The sequence below is a fragment of the Pseudopodoces humilis genome, chromosome 19, assembly GCF_049639895.1.
Source record: "Pseudopodoces humilis isolate 2021_Gansu_Grassland_sample_001 chromosome 19, ASM4963989v1, whole genome shotgun sequence".
NCBI classification, from domain to species: domain Eukaryota; kingdom Metazoa; phylum Chordata; class Aves; order Passeriformes; family Paridae; genus Pseudopodoces; species Pseudopodoces humilis.
The window spans coordinates 13,227,711-13,247,837 of NC_142218.1; the positions used below are offsets into that span (position 1 = coordinate 13,227,711).

General features: G+C 41.6%; 1 protein-coding gene across 3 annotated transcripts in view; it reads right to left on the bottom strand.

The window, feature by feature from the left end:
• Positions 1-20,127, bottom strand: part of TSHZ2 (teashirt zinc finger homeobox 2) — a 201,973-nt gene that overhangs the window by 65,432 nt on the left and 116,414 nt on the right. The window contains exon 2 of one of the 3 annotated variants that reach the window (XM_088064761.1): positions 5,219-8,167. In XM_088064761.1, the coding sequence (XP_087920887.1) occupies positions 5,219-8,167 (2,949 nt within the window). Of the gene's footprint in view, positions 1-4,218; positions 8,168-20,127 lie in introns of those variants that run through there. The other 2 variants (XM_088064760.1, XM_005524864.3) reach the window with 2 other exon arrangements.

Below are 20,127 nucleotides of genomic sequence, written 5' to 3' on the forward strand. Positions count from 1 at the left end.
GGCTGTAGCATTTAATAATATCAGGCACAGCAAGGAGAAGGCAAGATTTTGATGTCCTTATGAATAGTGAATGCTGGAGGAGGCTGGCACTGTTCAAGGTCAGTTAAAATCTGGTGGAAAGTTGCTGTTTCTTTGTGAGCAGGAGTTCCTGGTTGGAACTGCCACATGCAATGTGTTTGCACAAAATGCAATGTTAAATAATACTGATCATAATAGCAACCTGTCGTATTCCTAAAAGGCCAGGAAATCTGCACGGATCCATCGGTGCTGCCACAGTCTGATGGATCATCTGGCCTGACCCTGCTCTCAGGGAAGCCAAGAACACACCATTATTGGGTTTACAAGGACAATGGCTAGATTGAAAAAATGCTATCCAGGACAGTTTTGAAGATTTAAAAATGTTCAATTAAAAAAAAAACCCACAAAAATCTGGATCTACCACTTTGGGGAAATGGTGATAAATTTCAAAGAGAATTGAGGCTTCCCCAGGACAGGATTATTTTGAGGGAGGGCTGATGGTTTGGAGGTAGTTCCTTGCTTCAGCAGGATTTTGCTTCAGCAAAAAGGCCAACCTGTTCCTTTTCCTAGCTCTGTCTCCTCTCCTTCAATTTCACCCTGTTTATCCCAACAAAAATCTATTTTAAAATGGAACTTCCCCACATGTTTCTCGTGATTGAGAAGACATCATTTTCCAAAAAGACATTGTCAGGAAAGCCCCATTTGAATGGAATAATCAAGATTCCCATGGGATGAACTCTCTTTTTCTGGCTGAAGACACGAGGAGCAGAACCCTTGGTTTTGCTGGTAAATCCTGTTTACAACATTGGGGTGACACCACTGCAGGCAGCTACATCCCAGCATGTCCAGTTCTCCTGGAAGGGTCTCTCAGCTTCTAATATTTGTTGTTAAGGTGAAATGGAAGTTGAAGAGCAAGCTAAATTCTCTAAAATTTTGGACCACCGGTTCACACAATTGTCCCTGACCACGTAACAGCCATACTGGCTAAGAGTGGAACATGATCAGAGCAGCTCCTACTGCTTCAGAGGGATGAGAAAATAAAATCCAGAGAAGAAAAAAATCTATTTTGGTATACTTAACACATACAGTTATCTACGTGTCCTATATATCATTTAACAAATTGCTTTGCAATTCTTACAGGGCGTGGTATAATGACTGATTTAAAATCACTGCATTGCTTAAACTGCATTGTTCTTCATCAAGTTGAGTCATTTTTATGTGAAGTGTCAAGCTCTCTAACAAATAACTGCTGCCAGACAAATCAAGTTCCTCATCTTAAAGCTACGGCTAAATAGTTTATAGCTTTAATCTGCTCACTGAGGTGTGCAGTCTATGACAGTAATTATAAATGCAAGGAGAAATTATAGCTGAATGCTTTAACTGCATTAGGAGCCATTTGATGAACAATCATGATTGCCTGCTCATTTTCAACAATAGAGGGCAAGTTAGTGTCAGTGCATTAGAGGATTTTCAGTTCTGCTCTGCTCTTTCTTCCATTTACCACAGAATGTCAGTTGTCTCCTATAAAGTAGAAAAAAAAGCGCCGTAGAAGCTTTAAACTTGATGGTTAAAAAGAGACAAAGGAGGAAACTGAGAGAAAAACTGTTTATCATTATGACTTTTTTTTTGTTTTGTTGTTGGGTTTTTTTTTGTTTTGTTTTGCAGCAGCCTTACTTTCAAATTAGTTCATCTCAGGTAGCTGCCTGTTGGCTTATCGGGGTCTTTTGAAACAGAAATCTTCCCAGTCAGGTTGGTTCACTTGACTTTATGGAGATTTACCTCTATCAAAACTTGTAGCCAAGGCCACGGAAACCCTCAGTTAGTGACCAGCTCCAAGCCAATCTCACCTGGCTCTAAAGTGAGAAATAAAATTCTGCCCTGCCCTTTTCCTCAGAACAACATAAAAATTCTAATTCAGTTGAAGAAATGAACAAATGTTCCTCAAGGTACAAGTCAACATACAAATTACTTCTAATTAAAGCCATGTTCCCTAATGTTCATGGGTTTTCTATGAAGAATAGCAATAAAAACAAATTTGAAGTGGGTTAAATGTAAGAGAATAGAGATGTCTGATTGTTGTATATTACACATAATCTTACTTTATATTACTAAACCCATATCACTTAGAAGAATTCAGGAAAACACCAAAGATGACTATAAAAGATATATATATATATATATTACATTTAAGAAGAATTTATAGCAAATTTCTTATAAACAGCCTCACAGAGGTCTTAAAAATAAATCCATACCCATAACACATTTTTCTACAGTACTAACCTAGATTATTCATTTATATTTTTAATGATAGCTAACATTTGACAATATAACCTCTACTAGTAAATGCCATTGAAATATAAAGTACTTTACGTATTTCTACACTTCAAGTATACTTTTCACTGTTTTATTTGCATTTACATCAATCTATATTATCTATTTTTATGCCTATTTCACTGCAATATTGCCTGCAAGAAGGAAACACAAATGCACGCTTGTGTTTTAAGGATCTCAGCTTTATATTTCTCCTTCTAAATACTCTGCTCCCCTCTGTTATTATTCAAATGTATACTGGATCTTAAAAATAACATAGTAAGAGTAAGTAAACTCTGAAAATCCCTGTTATTTGATTTAGTCTCCTTGCAGATATCTGAAGAATCCATATGAATAAACTCTGGTCTCCCCACTCCCAACCTCGTCAGAACTTCAGGGAGGCTTTCGGCTCCGAAACTGTAATAAAATCTTTACAATGCCATCCCAAATACCCCATCATTTCAGACAATTTGTGCTATCATGCATACCAACTGAAATTATAGCTCCAGATAACAGTGCTATCACTCTGTCATTGCAATTTAAATATATTTTTTCAAAGGTAAGATACAACCTGCATCTTGATATAAATTAGAAATGGATGAGTATTACGAGGACAGCAATTTCTCGGGATCCAGAGGCAGGAAGGACAGTCCCTTATTTATGTAGTTACACATCACCTGAATAATATGTCTCCGTGCAGGTTATTACAATGCAGAAACCACTTTTTTTTTTTCCCTTGGAGATTTTTTTCTCCCCCTTTGTATTTGTTCCTCCAATCCTCAGCAACAGAAACGTGTTTACAAAGGTGGGTGTTTGGTTTGCTCTGAGTAATAACACGGTGCTTTTAAGACCAAATCTGAAACATTTGTCACGCATTAAGCCATGAATGTGCCGAAATAACTGTTGTATTAATATATGTGGCAGATAGCTTTTGTTTGATAGTCTACAAATTATTGGTTTGCTCTGATATCTCTTGTGTGAAAACTATGAATGGCAGAGTCTTAATAATTATTAACTGGTGGGGAAGGAAACAAAGCATGGGATGTTTATCTCTACCCAGTCTCTCAGGGGTGTTGATTGACCAGTGGCCAGGTAAAGAAACAACATTCTTATATTGGGTTAAAATGCCAAAATAGACACTTTAGGGTATTAGCCCTATTTAGAAAACAAACTCCTTTGGAGAGATGGAATTTTGCTGGCTAAAATATGCAGGAAGCATAAATCTCCTCCAAAGCAGACAGCACGTCCAAAATGCAAAACTTAAATCTTACTGCACTTGAAGGCTGACATTATACTCCATGGCAATAGCTTACAGCACCAGCCCAAAGTAACCCCTTGATCAGTGGTTTAAATTATTCAAAAGTAGCATTTTTAATGGAGCTTAAGTGACACAGAGCCCTCGTGCTGCCTTTGGCCATAGAAAGTGTTTCCTAAACCTTCATGAATATTTGCAGCAAACAAATGGAAAATCTTCCCCCAAATGGGGATTGAGCCCTGTCCCTCAATCAGCCAGAGGATGGCCACAAAGCCAGGTGGCATCAGTGACAACTCACAGCACATCTCTAATTTCCACCATGTGACAAATTCATTTCCTGAATGTTATTCAAGTAATGAACACCTTGGAGAAAACCTGGATCTGCACATGATTGTTCTGGGAACACAAGCAGAGCCCGAGTCTGCTGGAGGAATTGCTGGGAACAACTAAACAGAAACCTCCTGGAAAAAAACATGGTTAGAACAAAAAACTTCTATTTGGACTTTTAGTTGATGTTCTGCATATTTATTTCAATCAAGAATATTCAAGTTTGTGAATCAAGTAAAATTAAAAATGCAAAAATGGTGTGGCATCTGAATATTACATTACATGTTATAAACATTGGTTGTGGCAACTGTGTATCTTGCAGCAAAAAATAGCAACACTAATGCAGCAGTATCCTACTAACAGGTCTTGGAAATATTAAGCTTGTAAAAAAATCTCAATTAAGCATTTACTCCCCCAGGTTATACGAGAACTTGCACTGAAGTCAGTGATGTTTATGGATTGACTTCCACCAACACGAAGCAAAATATAATCAAACATCTTAAAGATTAAAAAAGGAATGATGGAGAGAGAGGTTAAAATGATGTGACAAAAAAGGCCACTCACAGTAGCAAGTGCTTAAGTAAGTGTAAAATATTAAAATATTTTACAAAACTGAACATCCAAATATCAACAGAAGAATAACTGAACTTCTAGATAGGAACTTTTCAGAGTTATTTGTAGATTCTCGAGGCTGTGTCTGAGATTATGAGAAACTTGGAATAATTTAGATTTACTAATTGACTTTTGAATTTTCTTCTTTTCCCCCATTCAAATCAGATTTACTGGTGTGCTAGCACTGAATGAGGTAATAACCTTTTGGGTTTCAGTGCTCTTTATCTGCTTTTTTTCCATTCTCACCGCAAAGAGTAGCACTTAGTTCTTACATTCCACACAGAAGTGCAGTGGATGTGAAATGATTTATTCTTGGGAACAAAAGAGAAATGGGCAAATGGCTATTTTGCAAATAATAAGCAGCAACATTTCTCTCTAGGGCAGTGTGGGTTTGCATTGAGCAAGCTCTCTTCCTGAAAACGTTATAAAATGGATGTGTACATGCGAGGGAGGAGCGGCGCAGCATACACGATGCATTTTATACTGTTTCCCTACTTTTACCAAAGCACGGAGCCTGACAGAGCCTCCTGGAAATGCTGAAATGAAAACTCACTATAGAGCATGCATACCTTAAGAGTTATTCTTCATCCACTTCTGCTACAAATTGTGAATGGTGTTCTGGTGACTTGCTGTGTGTTTTGCTTAGATGAAGTTTTACTGCATGTTTGCTCGCAAATGTCCGACAGCACAACTTACATTTGAACTTAGAGTCTGTGTCCTCTTCTCCAGCTATTGTTTCAGGAGATCTTTGAACTGAAACTCTGGAGATTTCTTGCTCTACCTTGGTTTGCTGCTCCACAGCCAGCCTGTTCATGTCTTTCATTTGGAAACCTAGGTGGGATTCTAAGTGGCTAATGTAAGTAGAGGGGGTTCGGAACTGAGATGCACAGTCACTGCAATAAAAGACTGGATGTCCTTTGTCCATGTTTTTCAAAAACTTTGTTCCTCCGGTTTTCCTAAGTTGATACTTGACATTTGCCAGCCAGTGGCTGATGGTGGTCATCGACAGTCCAGTGAATTTGGAAATCTGCATGCGCTCCTGTGGGCCTAGATCTGATAATAAATATTTACCTTCAGATGTCTGGAAGAGGCTGGAAGCAAACTGAGCTTGCAAAATGAGCAGATGCTGAGGGTTCCAGTTTGACTGCCTGCCCTTCCTTTTATGCAGAGTGGAGACTTCCGTGGAGACGTCCTCGAAGCGTCGGACATCTATTTCCAACTTCATGGACGGGATCCTTGAGGATGCAGCAGGTTTTGGTGTGGTAGCTTTGGGAAGAACTTTGACCATGTCGGCGATGTCAGACAGAGCGTGCTTTTGAGGTGGAGAAGTGCAAGATTGTGCTTGAGCTGACTCAGCTTTCTTGCCTTTGGATTTGGTCAGGTCAATAGGCTGATCATTGTTTTCAAACAAATAGTGCCTGGATACGCTTGCAGGCTTTGGTGGGGTTGGAGCGGGAGATAAAACTGGCTTCTCCATCATGTTTAGGTTGGGTTTGTGGAACATGGAGATTGTGCTAGAGCTGGGGCTGCAGTTGGATTGAGGCTGTAAGGGCTCAGTGGCTTTGCCCAGGTGATTGTTCAGGACTGACTGCAGCGCACTCAGGGGGTTCACGCAGGGCAGCTCCGAGGTGTGGTTGGCAGCAGCACAGCCATTACTGAGAGAAGCTGCTGGTGGCTCCTTGAGGACTGGCTTTTCTTTTCCACTGTCCTCTTTAATTTTGTCTTCTTCTTTCAAGGGACACGGTTCTGTCTTTTTTGGCTCCACAGAGGCTTCAGCTTTGAGGAGAGGTTCCCTCTCGCTCTGGCTGAGGGAGCCTGGCTCAGCCTGGACACCCTCCTTAGCATAGTCCTTTTGTACCTCCTCCTTGTCCTCAGCCTCCTTCTTCACTTGAGTGCACTGGCTCACGTTTGCTGAGATAGGGACCAGAGGCATCACCTTCCACTTGGGCGCTATGGGCCTCAACTTATTGGTCATGGTTGGCCTGATTTGGAGCACCTGGGATCCCACAGGCAAGGATGGCTTGGCTCCCTCAGAGAGCTGGTAAGCTGCGTGGATGCTGGGATAGGCACTCCAGCTGGGAGCTCCGTTCTGAGCTTTATTGATGGCTGTCGTGACAGTGTTCTCCAAGGACTTTAAAATGTCCCCACCACCCTTCGAACCATCTTCTAAATCTTCTTCTCGGAGGTACTGGTATTTCATTGTGGGATCCAGGGGTTTCTGAAGAGTGTCTTCGTACTCCTCAGTTTTCATTGGTTTCTCATCTTTGTTTGCATCATCAGCTTTATCTTTTTTACTTTCTTTTTTAAGTTCAGAGGCAGGACCTATGCATTCTGCAGATGATTTACTGGTTGATTTTGAAATGGGGCTGTCACTGCCTGGTGCTTCAGACAGCGATTGCATTTTTTCCACAGCTAAAGGATCCAGAACAAGTTGCTTTCCTTTCTTCGAAGCTGAACTCGTGACTTTCAAGAAATGGCCAGTGACCATCATGTGGGTCGTGAGCTGCTGCAAGGTATCGTGGGAGCTTCCACATTCCATACACTTCAGAATCTGGGATTTGCAGGCCTCGAACTGCCAGGTGTAGCTGGCCCCGTTCTGGTACCCGTAGCGGTTGTTGGAGGAGAGCTGCAGGTTCGCGTTCTTCTGAGAGAAGGTGTCGGAGAAGGACCCCGTCGTGGAGTCGGGGGAGCAAGGCCTGTTCACATCAAACACACGTTTCTTGGCTGGAGTGACCATTTTTGAAGAAATGGTTGGTACCGGCTCCTTCAAAGGCACTTTTTGGTAATGTTTTGTTTTTATCATATGAACACTCAGATCTTGAAGGGAATCAAAAGAGTCACCACAGAACATACACTTCAGAACTTTTTGTGCATCCTCCTTGTCCATGTCCTGGAAGGCCCTTTTCCGGGGCTTGGAGTAGCTGGTCGGTCTGTGCTTGTCCTTTTTGTGGTTGTCATCCTGGTAGTGCCCCGTCTCGTTCATGTGGACCGTGAGTTCTACCAAGGTGTCGTAGGCGGCGCTGCACTGCCGGCAGCGGAACCGGCTGGCGCCCGTGAACACAGTCCCGCACATTTTGCTGCTCTGCCTGTAGAGCTGCACTGAGCTGAACAGGTTGGGCTTGGAGACAGGCCTGGAAGGTAAATTCTGCTGCAAGCTTTTGGACAGTGCATCTTGGTGCCAATCGAAATCAGCTTTGTTCCCTCCGTTCCTGTTGTCACAACTCCTCTTTTCAGAGTTGGACAACTTGAAACCCAGCCCCAAGCCCGTCCAGTAAGAGTCCGACAGGATGTTGGCATAGACTGCTGTCATTTTATCCATGCAATCGTGTGCTTCGCTCTGGGCTTTGGGGTGGGCGCTACTTTTGGGGTCCTGGGGCTCCCTGGAGCAGATGTTTTTGATATCTGCCACATGGTCACTACCATCACTCAGTAGCGATTCGTTCTCCACATCCTGGTTGGATATGTGACTGACAGGGGAGTTCTGGAAACTGAAGTTCCCTTTCTGCTCAGGACCCACTTCGTGCTCCTCATCCGTGCCAGTGTCATTGCTGCCCTGCAGCTGAGCAGTGGAGTTGTTGTCATCATCATCCTCTTCCTCCTCCTTTATGTCTTCCTCTTCCTTTAAATCTTCCTCTTGGACATAACCTGAAATGTAATGTCAATATATGAAATAACCTGGTAAAGGAGAATGCTACAGTTCCAGTTTGCTACTTTCACTATGTATTTTCTTTACTGGATTTTGTTTTAATCTATAACTATATTGTCTGTTAGTTCTGGAAGAGAAAAAAAGCCAAATGATGTCTCTTTTTTTGTGAAGGTTGCTGCTTTTTGTTGGCAGATGATCATAATTCTTTATAACTGCCAGAGATCCCGAGTTAATAATTTTCCTGTCATGGGAGTATAATTCTAACTGTCCTGTAATGGGACAGTTGGAAAATTCATATGTAAGAATTTAAAGTTTATACTAAAAGCTTCAATTCTATGAAATTGTTTTTAGCCTCAGTGAGAGAAAGGGTTGAATTTGCAAGGAAGAGAATAAAAATAAGTGCCATAATCTTCCTGGTTCAGACCATCATCTAGGTACAGTAGCCCTTTGCCACTTGATCACCTAAAAATGCACTTTAGAAAGTACATAAATAATTTATATGTCAAGATACAACATCTGAAAGTGTTAATAGGCATAACTGAAACTCTTTTGTTTATAAAGTAATGTACTGTGTGCCATAAAAGCAAATTGTGCTTCAGTAAAATCAATAAATTTCAGGGCAAGAACCCTTGGAAGTTGCAGAAGATGTGACAGAGGTAGACCAAAGCTAATTGTAAAACTGGAAAAGTAGTACAAACCCAGAAGGATTTTATTTGGCAAATTAACTCTCTGATAACTAAGATGAACTTGATTCTGGAAGAGTTTATTTATTTAGAATCCAGTTCCTTCCCATTATCTGAATTTTTTTTTTATGGCTCTTTAAGAACCTGGCTCACTTTGCTCCCTTGAATTTGGTACTCCTGACTCAAAGATATCTTTCTAGCAAATCAGACAAAGTGTTCCACCTTTCTGATGACCGTCTGGACAAAGCCTTCATTTTCCAACCTATCTGCATGATTTGACTCCTTCCCCACGGGTTTGCCACCAGGCCAAAGACAGGAATCATTCCCTGGATGAAGGTGCAGCACAAGAAGAGGGAAATGATGGCTCTCTGTGTGATGGGAGCCAAGAAATCCATGTGTCATCTTTCCCACACCCTTATCACGAGTTTAAGAACTGCACAGGTCACACAGGCTTAGAGCTGGGCTTGGCTTACTCCAGGTGTGGTACCAGAAGTTGTCACAACCAGAGGCAAAGACACAGCAGTGGCTCTGAACAAATGACCTGCACATCACTTGAGCCTGATAAAATAATAATAATCACACAGCAGGAGGAACACCGTGCTCTTCAGCAGATGCTTTCAGCAAAGAAGCTAAATATCAAATGTTAAGTGCTAAATACTAAAACTGAATCCCTTTAGCATGTGCAGGGTCCCAGCAAACAGTAACAGGTGATCAGACTGAAGCAGCAGCAAAGACAATGCTTAGACCTCAATAGTTTCTTCTCCTCTCTAAACTTTTCCCTAATAACCAGATATGACTTTCCCCTTGTTGTGTGCTTTTTGGGAGACCAAGGAGAAGGCAGGGACGTGCAGGGGCAGAAGGTCCCCAGGTGAGGAGAAGTGACCCATGACACAGCCCCTCTCCAGGACACGTACCAGTGACAGGCACAGCACACAACAAAAGCAAGGAGGGGATCCAGGGAAGCAATCAGACAAAACACACAACAAAGAGCATTCCCACAGCTCTGGGTCACTGCAAACTCCATTCCAGCACCAACTCTTTGAGTGTCATTAACCCATTCTTCACCAGGAGTTAAGTTTTCCTTAAAAAAGGAAACTTTAAAACCTTAAAAAGGTACATAGAGTAGTTTACTCCTCACAAGATCCTTAGTCCTTTTCTAGGAAATGCAGAAGTACCAGACAGCTGCACATCCCCCACATATGGATAAAATTTGCTGCTTAATTAGGCATTGACATGTTTACTATAACCTTTACAGAAGAGTAACTTGTGCTGAGGAATCCTCTTTTGTGTGTGTGTGTGTGTGTCTGTGTAAGATACTGACACAATCTCATCTAAGTGGGAGAAGTAACCAGTTCCAGTATCTCCAGAGGGCCTTCAGGGAAGCTGGAGAGGGATTCTCCATCAGGAACTGTAGTGACAGACAAGGAGGAATGGCTTCAAAGTGTCAGAGAGGAGCTTTAGATTAGATATATGGAAGAAATTCTTCCCTGTGAGGGTGGGGAGGCCCTGGCTCAGGTGCCCAGAGCAGCTGTGGCTGCCCCTGGATCCCTGGAATTGTCCAAGGCCAGGCTGGATGGTGCTTGGAGCAGCCTGGGACAGGGGAGCTGTCCCTGCCATGGCTGGGGTGGCACTGGGTTCTGTGATTCTGTGATCTTACCTTGCCAGAGAGCACCATCAAAATTTCACAAAACCATCAGTCACATCTGTTTTAATAGTTCAGGGGTTTGGGCAGCTTAAAAACCACATTTCAGTGTCTTCCCTGTAAAAGCATTTCTGTTTATGTAAATGATTTAAATTGCTGTGGGCATTTTAAGGACAGTGGAGACCAGTTCTACAAGACAACCTTGGGTACAAGAGATGCTCGTGTTCTTCCAGCAGGGCTTTTTAGTAAGATTTCATCGGACATGAAGGCATGTAGCTGGTTAACAGAAATAACATTAATTTAAGTGGACTTTGCATTATTTATTTTAGAAGTAAAGAGTGTCTTATATCTGTACACCCACATGCTTTAAATGCAGAGTCTGTAATAAGCAGCATAAATTTTGCACGTCACACTGATGTCCATGTAATAAATTGTTGAGTGACCTGTTCTCTTCCCACCAGTTCTCCCCCAGGCTTATTCTGACATTCCAAACCTCTGAGATCCTCATGTGTAACTGTGTTACAGGGAAGAAAATAATATCAAAGAAATCCAAACTCAGTAACTGGATGAATGCTTCCTCCTTTTCCTAGATGGGAATTTTTCCCACCAAAATTAAACAGGCAAATGTAAGATGGGAAAAGTGCAGTCCTGAAGAAGTGGGAGACTGAAATGTCACTATCATTAAGAATTGACAAAACTCAGAAGCTTCAAAGCATTGAATGGAAGCAATTTTTGGCTTCCTAAATGGAAATGCAGTCTTTGGTTTAGTGCTGATTGATCTCAAGACAGGGTATGTCAAAATCATGACATCAGTAAGGATAATATTATTATATGGATAATAATCACAAATATAATTCCAAATTATTTGGTTTCTCAATTCCCCTCTGTGTCTTTGTGATTGGATTAATGGAACCCTCAGAAACCTGCTTCTCTAGGATGAGAGCTGCAATAAACAGCTGGTTCTTTATTCTTCAAAAAGGACATTTTCTTAGCTATTTCTGGAATATTTCCACAGAGGAGCTAAAATAAACCAGGTCCAGTTAATACGCCTGCAAAACCTGGGTCTAAAACCAGCCCCATGCCCTTGGAGCTGGGAGCTTTCCCTGCAGACAGCACCAAGCCCTGGGGGGGTGAATCCAGCACTGACATCCAGGACTAACCTGGGAGTGGCACCACATTATCCATCCCTCCTGACCCGAACTGTGGAGTGTCAATACAGCTTTTGGTCAAAAATCTTCATTCTGACTGTTGCATTTTCCACCAGCAGATACTATTTTCGCTCATATTTGCTCTTTTGCCATGTAGAGAAACATTTATTAAAATACATGTATATGTATATATCCATGTTTCTTTCCAAGACTGGAAAATTTATTTTCTGCCAGGAGAAGGGACAGTGAATCATTGTTCAGAACAACTCTGCTAATCCCTGGAAATGGCACCACCTGCACTTCTTCAGCCATACATATTCCAGTTTCCCTTGAAACAACATCATCAGGAAAGCAATCTCACAGTGCTAGAAGGTGATCTTGTTTCCTCCTTGTCTGGCTTCAGCTCAAACATCTTTTTGTGTTTGGCAGAAGCTGTTTCTTTCTCTGAAAGGTTCCAAGCAGATAATGGATAATGACCACTTCTCATTCCTCCTTCTCCAAGATGTCGAACTGCATTAAGCACCCAAAGACAAATCCTAACCTGGCTCTTTGTAGGAGTTCAGAGCTACAGTTTCATCCCAGCCTGAAAATCAACTGCAGAGAGAAATTGGCAGCTGGGGGAAAAATAGTTCCCTACTCCATTGCATAACCCTTTATCAAGGACATTTTGGAATTTAACAGGATTAAAACCAATAGAACACTCTAGAAAAGCAATGGAATTCCATGGAAAGAATTCTCAAAATATAAAATTTGCCATAAAGGAGTGAATTGTGGAATTTCAGAGCTTTTAAGGCTACGTTCAAAATTTCTGTACCATGGAAATAACTTCCTGTAAAGTTCTCCAAGGTGGAAAGAAAACACAGGGAAAGGTTCCTGAATCTGGCACAGAGAGCACTCGGAATGGAAGGGACCAAGGGACATCTCTGGCCTGAAAGTCCTGGTGTTGAGTTTTAGTTCCAGAGGCAGGCACAGCCTGAGGAAGGTTAGGACATCCTCAGAAAAGGCTGGAGATGCTCAGTTCCCTCTTTGCTGGGAGGCCAGTTCATTCATTCTGATAATGGGGCATTTTTTGCAGCTTTTGCTACTTTTACTATTTACCATCACACCCACACTCAAATTGCAGTGGCTCAATGTGGATCACCACCATGGTGATGAATTTTCTGTCCAAAACAACTTGTCACCTCAAAGGAGGGATTTTTCCCAATAATCCTTTGAGTTTGTTTTTTTTTTTCCCTAGAAATTTATTTTCCATGTAGAGCAGCTGATACCAAGGCATGAATTCCTGCTCTTGCAGAGTAGGAGAAGGAACACCCACCACCATCCACTGCAGGAGGACAGGAGCAGCTTCCTCAGGAGCAAGGAATGAGTGGCTTCCACACTGCCTGAATTCTAACACACAAAGGCAATTCCACGAAGCCATAACTATTATTTATATACAATGCTGAAATGAAGCAATTTGGGGCTTTCATTTTGTTGTACTTTAATTAGAGTTGTGTTATAAAGTTTTCAATTAAATATCCAATTTCCTACTGGTTAAGAAGGCAAAATACTCCTGAGTTTCAGTGGGCCCTTAGCAGCAAAACCAGAAGAGATGATGTCCTTTGCACTTCATCCTGCACAGTTATGAGCCAAATGATCAGTGGCTGGAGGGAACTGCCTGTGAGTGACCCATAAACTCAAAAACAATAATAAAGTGGGAAAAAAACAAACAACACAAGCAAAAAGAGAGGTGAGCTGATGTGAGCTGCTGAGCTGAGAGCAGAGGAGGGAAGGAATTATTGTGGAGGTTTTTCTTAAATAATTTTACCTTAAGGATGACATTGCATAGGTAGTTATTGAATAAAAAGCAGCAAGCCATCCTTGCTATGCTTTGAATTCAGTTTGAATCCTTTCCATGCCAGGTCCTGGCTGCTGCAGGGAAGGATTCCATCATGTTGGAGCCAGGAGCTCCAGCTCCTCACACGAGGGCTCTGAGTGTCAATGAATCATTGGCCTCTCATTAAAAATATTTGTTATTTTCTACAAACTCCTGGAACTGACAATACCATTTTTACAACCAGCTGTTGGTGTTTGGTGATCCCCAGATTGTATTTCCAACTAAAATGCTCCTAAAGAATGTTGTGATTGCAAAGAGCTCAAGCTCCCCCTCGCCCACCACCTCAGCTGCCCTCCCTCACACCACACTCCTGTCCTGGCCTCAGCAGTGAGGTTTGGGGCTGTTGTGACAGTCACACACCCCCAGGTGAGGTTTGGGGCTGTTGTGACAGTCACACACCCCCAGGTGAGGTTTGGGGTAGGTGTGACAGTCACACACCCCCAGGTGAGGTTTGGGACAGGTGTGACAGTCACACACCCCCAGGTGAGGTTTGGGACAGGTGTGACAGTCACACACCCCCAGGTGAGGTTTGGGGCTGTTGTGACAGTCACACACCCCCAGGTGAGGTTTGGGACAGGTGTGACAGTCACACACCCCCAGGTGAGGTTTGGGACAGGTGTGACAGTCACACACCCCCAGGTGAGGTTTGGGACAGGTGTGACAGTCACACACCCCCAGGTGAGGTTTGGGGCTGTTGTGACAGTCACACACCCCCAGGTGAGGTTTGGGACAGGTGTGACAGTCACACACCCCCAGGTGAGGTTTGGGACAGGTGTGACAGTCACACACCCCCAGGTGAGGTTTGGGACAGGTGTGACAGTCACTCAGTACCTGGGGCAGGCACAAAGGCTGCTCTCCATGATGCAGCATGGCCTGAAAAATTCAAGGGATAGAGTAGCAATATACAAATGTATTTTCCTCATTAGTCACTTTAATTGCACCAGTGTAACTCACTTTGCTGATGACAAGAGAAGTCTGAAACTTTTGTCTCCCTTTGCCTTTCTTCTGTTTTCTCTTGTCCTATTTATTGTTGTGGGAAACAGCAGAGTGGCTTTGTAAATTTATAGATTACTTCATTTAAAATCCAAGTTTCAAATTATGTTTTCCCTCTTTCATTATCCTAGGTTGCCCTAAGTACCAAGCTAAATTTCTTTCAATGGCATGAGCTACCAATCAGAATCACAAAAAAAATATATATCTATAGAAATTGAAATTGTAATGAGTCTTACCAGTGTATTGCTAACACTTTGGTTCATTTGATATGAACTTTGTTTTTTTAAAGTACCACATGGTAAGGCTTTGAAACTTCAGTTTGTAAAAAAAACTGTAACAGCCTTACAGCCTTTGAAGTCACTACTGATATAACTCTGAACAGATCCATTCAAGTTCAACTAACATCAGACAAATGTTTAGTGTATCAGAGGAAGCCACAAAAGCAAGGATTTCATCAATATTTCACAACAGCCTCAGGGAAACTGTAGATTGCAATGCTGTAGGGCAGCTAATGGAATTACACACAAGGGTTTTGTACATTTAAAATAAGCAGCTACTAAAAAAATTACCCTTCAGTTTGATAGAAACTGTATAAAACTGCAGATGGGAAACAATTAAATAGCTACCAACATTTATCCATGTCAGCCTGATAGGTCATTTAATAACAGGTATTTCTTTCCTCCTTTCCCTTTTTTTCCTGGTAGGGCAATAATAAAGATTAACATTTATGAAAAGTAGCATAAAATATAGCACAGCCAAATGAATAATTAAAGATGCTTCTGAAGAATTTGTTTGCTATTGTATGGCCGTGAAGACTGCTCTCCAGTAATGAAGTACATTTATATTAACTACAATTATAAATAGAAAGAAGATGAGGATTATGTTTATGGACACTTTCTTGTTATCCTAAAAAAAAAAAAAAGATCTTTGGTTTGTTCCTATTGAATCCATGGTTTATTTCATGGACAGCACGTTCTCCTTGGAAAGAGCTGGGCCTGGCTTGGAGCATGTGGGTGCACAGGGAGCAGGACACAGGACACACAATAAACCCTGAGAGATCAACAACAGCACTTTCCCTGGAGAGGCTTGTGGGCAGAAAGGAGAATTCAGCCCTGAAAGTATGATGTTTATTCTAAAAACAGATCCACAGAATCACGTTTCTCCTCAGTGCTATAGTCAATGTGCAAAGACCTTGCAAACCGGCCCTTCAGGCAGCTGGGTTTGGGTGTTCAGGTTGGGAAATTGCTGTTTCTGTTAATAACAGATCAATAGTACCATGGGAGAGACAAATTATTTGCTTACTGTTGTGAAAAGGCTGATTATTTCTTGGCCAGTCCAACTCAAAACAGACCAGCTTGGCTAAATCCGACAGAGCGCTCAATCCCATGGAGAAGTTAAGCCCAGCTCAAGAGAGCTCCTAAACGTTTGTCCCTTTTGGGGTAAGAGCAGTGAGTATAACAAAAGCCAGACTTTCCTGAGGACTCAGCATGCTGATCCACTGATGGCTGGAGATGAAGGCAGCAGCACTGCCCCCATGTTTTATTAAAGCTCAGAATTCCTGCCCAGCTGAAAATTCTGCCTAAAAGACAAGGCCCTTGCAATACAGCATTGCCTTCTATTGGACTGATTTTAGAAAATATGAATATGGTTTTAAAAGTGCATTACTATAACATTTGTCTGAAGAGCAGTTTTCAAAGGGCCTTTGGATTTTCCTCTTGGCTACTCAGTCCCAGCACAGCTCCAATAAGATCTGCTTTAAGCCAGACTTGCCAGAAACACCAATAAATCCGTGCTGGTTCCTCAGAGCTGGTTAAACACTGCAGCATCGTTTCTCTCTCAACGTCTCTTTAGATAAGGTACATAAGTAGAAAGTGGGAGTATAATGAAATCCATCTTCTTCATCTGCCTGCTTTGTTTTGATCTTGCATTCCAGGCAATAAAAAACTGCAAATAATTTTGAAGTGTGACTTTTCCCTTGCCGGGATCACGGCGTTCAAGGAAGAATACACAGATCATCAAGTGGCTGATTTCCCTCTTTATTTTCCTTCCAAGAACATCCTGCTGCCTGTGGTGGCCCAAATGAACACTCTGCTTCTTTGGTGACAAATATGATGGCCAGCAAACATTGACTTTTGACCATTAGGCCTGCCTGCACTTATAGGCACATCAGCATCAGAGCACTAAGGCAGCATGAAGGTCATTACCCCCGACAGCATCTTCCTTGCACCAACTTCCCAGAGATGTAAGCAATAAGCACTTGCAGGAGATTGATACGATACTTTGTGAGTAATTTGGATGAACTATAACACTAACCCAGTAAAGTATTATAATTTTAAATGTGTCCAGAAAATAATTGAAATTCTGGTTTAGCTTCATCATAATGCACAACACTGGGTATATTTAACAGCTGACTAGTTTAGCATGAATATTGCTTTACAAACGAGGTCATATTGTTTTTAAGAAACAATATTGCTATCAAACATGTTTAGGAGGAAAAGCAAGAGATTATGAGTACACTTTTAACCTTTCTGTCTCTTTCTATATCTGTTTACTATGGTGATTTAGGTGCTCAGTGTTGTTTGAAGGCAAACATAGAAGGTTCTGGCATTTAAAAGAAAACCAGTAATGAGCAACTGGCAGTCAGATTCTTTCTTATTATTACTCTGTCACAAAATCTCTGTTCTACATCACTCCATCTTTGCAACACCAGTCAGAGATGAGAAAGGTCAAAACATCTCCTTCAGATGTGCAGACACAACACCTTTGCAGGAGGAGGGAAACCCAAACAAGCCATCCAAAAGAGCGTTCAACACAAAATATGGACAATTTCCATTCACCTCCACAATATTTGGGTATTTCTCTGCCAGGGAAGGGGCACACAGAGGGTCTGATCCTGCTTTTCCTATCTCTTTGCAGCCAACAGAGCCAAAGCTCCAGCAACTGGGAGAAGAATCAGCCTGTAATCCTTTAAAATCCCTTTCAAAATGGAAAAACTTTGAAGGTCCTGCCTGAAATATTCTCTCTGAGAGGCAGAACCTCAGGTGGCTCTGGGAGCATGACCTTGCAACCAGTTTTGCCTGAAATTAGGGGAAATCATCTCCTATCACTCTCTTGATTACCAATGTAAACACATTGCATGTTTATTATTACTCTGTTAGTTCATTTTTTATTGATTTGATTTATTTAGTTGCTCTTTTGTTATTTAATTCTTCTAATGCCAGCACTGCCCTGCCAAAAATTTTTACCAACGTGGAATAAAATTCTTCTTTCCTCCAAAATCTCCCTGCTTTGATTCACCCCAGAACTTCCCTGTCTTTCCACCCAATCTGAGATTCTGCCTCACAGTTTCCTTCCAGATATAAAGACCTTTTAATAGTTAGAATTCTAATAATTGTCAGTAGTAAAATTAGTACTGTTGGCTCCATTGTGCAAAGAAACTTGTGCAAAACAAATCAATCCGTGTCAAAAGGAAAAACTTCCAACTGATATGGAAAATAAACACAGTGTTCAAGAATCTATCAAGAATCATAAAACAAGGGAAAGTTGAAGAGAAAAAAAAAATAAAAGAAAAATCATTGAAACACAAATATAAAGCTGTGTTCTTTTAAATTGGGTCTCAAATGATCCAAGGAAGGGTTGAGAGCCAGGGCCAGTGCACAGATCATTTACAGATCATAATCACCCCAGTCTCAGTCTGCATTCCTGCCCTGTCCTAAGTGATATCTGACATTTATCACACTGGACAGAGCATGAAAAAAGAGGCAGCAATAACAGGAGGCTGCAGCTGCACAGGCTCAGCTTTTCCTGAATCTCAGCAAGAAATAACAACTCTGAGTTATGGGCAAAAACTCCAGTAATCAGAGAGGTCATTACTGACAGAAACAACTTCTCCAGCACAGGTACCATGATGTCACCACTGCTGAAGAGAGGGACCTCAGAGGGTACAAAAAAGCCATTTATTATTTCCAGCAGAAGTGGATCTCAGGCCTGCAGGAGGTCACAAAACACTCCAGTGATCAAAAATCCAGACTGAAGTCCTGAAAGAGCTGAAAGGATGGATTAACTATGACCCAGCTCTATAACAGAATAACAAAACTTTGTACAAAACTTCATGAACTTCCCCACGTTTTTGTTTTTGTTTTTTTTTTTCTGGGGCCTCTCAGACTTGGAAGGAAACGCAACAGAGGGCATCTGACCTCTACCAAATTATTCAGAACACTGACTTTCAAAGATGAATTGCTGCTGCAGGTAAGTCAAATATTTAAAAAAAAAGTTTTAAAAAGGACTATTTAAAAATGTTTACAGAATTAAAATACATTTATTATTGTTCTAGTATTCCCAAGGTTAAGTGCAGAATTTTCAAGTGATTAAATCCACACAAAAAGCAAAATTGTCCATTTTTGTTTTAATTTCTCCCTCCTCCATTTCATCAGCATTTAACTGGGACACCATCCCTGGAGATCTGCACTTGGGCAGAGGAGCAAATGAGCCTGGGTGTTTATCTGGGCATCATTTTGTGTCTGTGTGGCATCATTTATTTCCTGGGAAAGGGCCCATGCCAGGTCAGGATCAACTCTTTGAGCAGCCAATCCATCAGGTGGGAGCAGATGGCAGGGGAGGCATAAGGAATGGCTGGAAAAGGAGGAAAAGCTGAAATGGATGGAAGTGAGAAAGTAATAAGAAAGTGATCAGTGAAAGTACAAGCACCAGGAAATAAATCAATCAAAGCAGGGCTCGCTCTGAGAGTCCCTTCAACGTGAGCAGGGCTTTAAACTCCACAGCAACACGGGAATCTGGAAGGTTTTCCCTCAAAATCTCCTGGGAATCAGGAGAATGAGCAGAGCAGCATTACTGGAGAGAATTGGAGATAAAGCCCAGTCTGCCTTCTGAGAGATGAAGGGAGAGGGACAAGGAACATTACAGGGAATTCTGGCCATTGCTTTTCCATCCATGTTCCAACTGTGTTTATTCTGTGGGAATGTGGCACAGGATCTGCACTAGGATTTTAAACAGAGCCCTGGAGCAAAAACTGAAATAAGAAATAGAGTGGGAAGTGCGCAGTGTCGTAATAAAAGACTCACACACTAACGTGACTTCCTGAACAGAAACCCAACCAATCATTTCAGAGGCTTGGCTTCAAACCAGGAAAATCCATTTGCCACCAAGAATCTGATTTTTCATGACAAAAAAATTTCATGCACCTTATCTAGCACAGGTTTTGTCCTGAGTGCTGATAATGTGAAAGCAAAACTTGTAATTTCTGCTGTTTTTATCAGTGGGAGCTGTGCAAGCGTGGTTCTGCACAGCTTTTTGACAACACACGAGGATACTCTGGCTGTGGACACCAAGCCAGACTTGATTTGCTAAGTAGAGAAAGTCCCTTAGGATTTTATGGGTAAAGTTGATTTGGAGCTATAAAATTGAAGCATTTATTACAGACCAGAGGCCAACAACACTTCATTACAGACTGTCTAAATACTTTCAGTTTATCCACTAGGTTCAAATCCAAACAGTACTTCCCTTTCAAAGCACTTCAGCCTGGTTTCCTTTCTCTTCCTACCAGCAATAACACCTTAAAAAATGCATTTTTAATGTGTTTATCAATCTAAAATTTAAA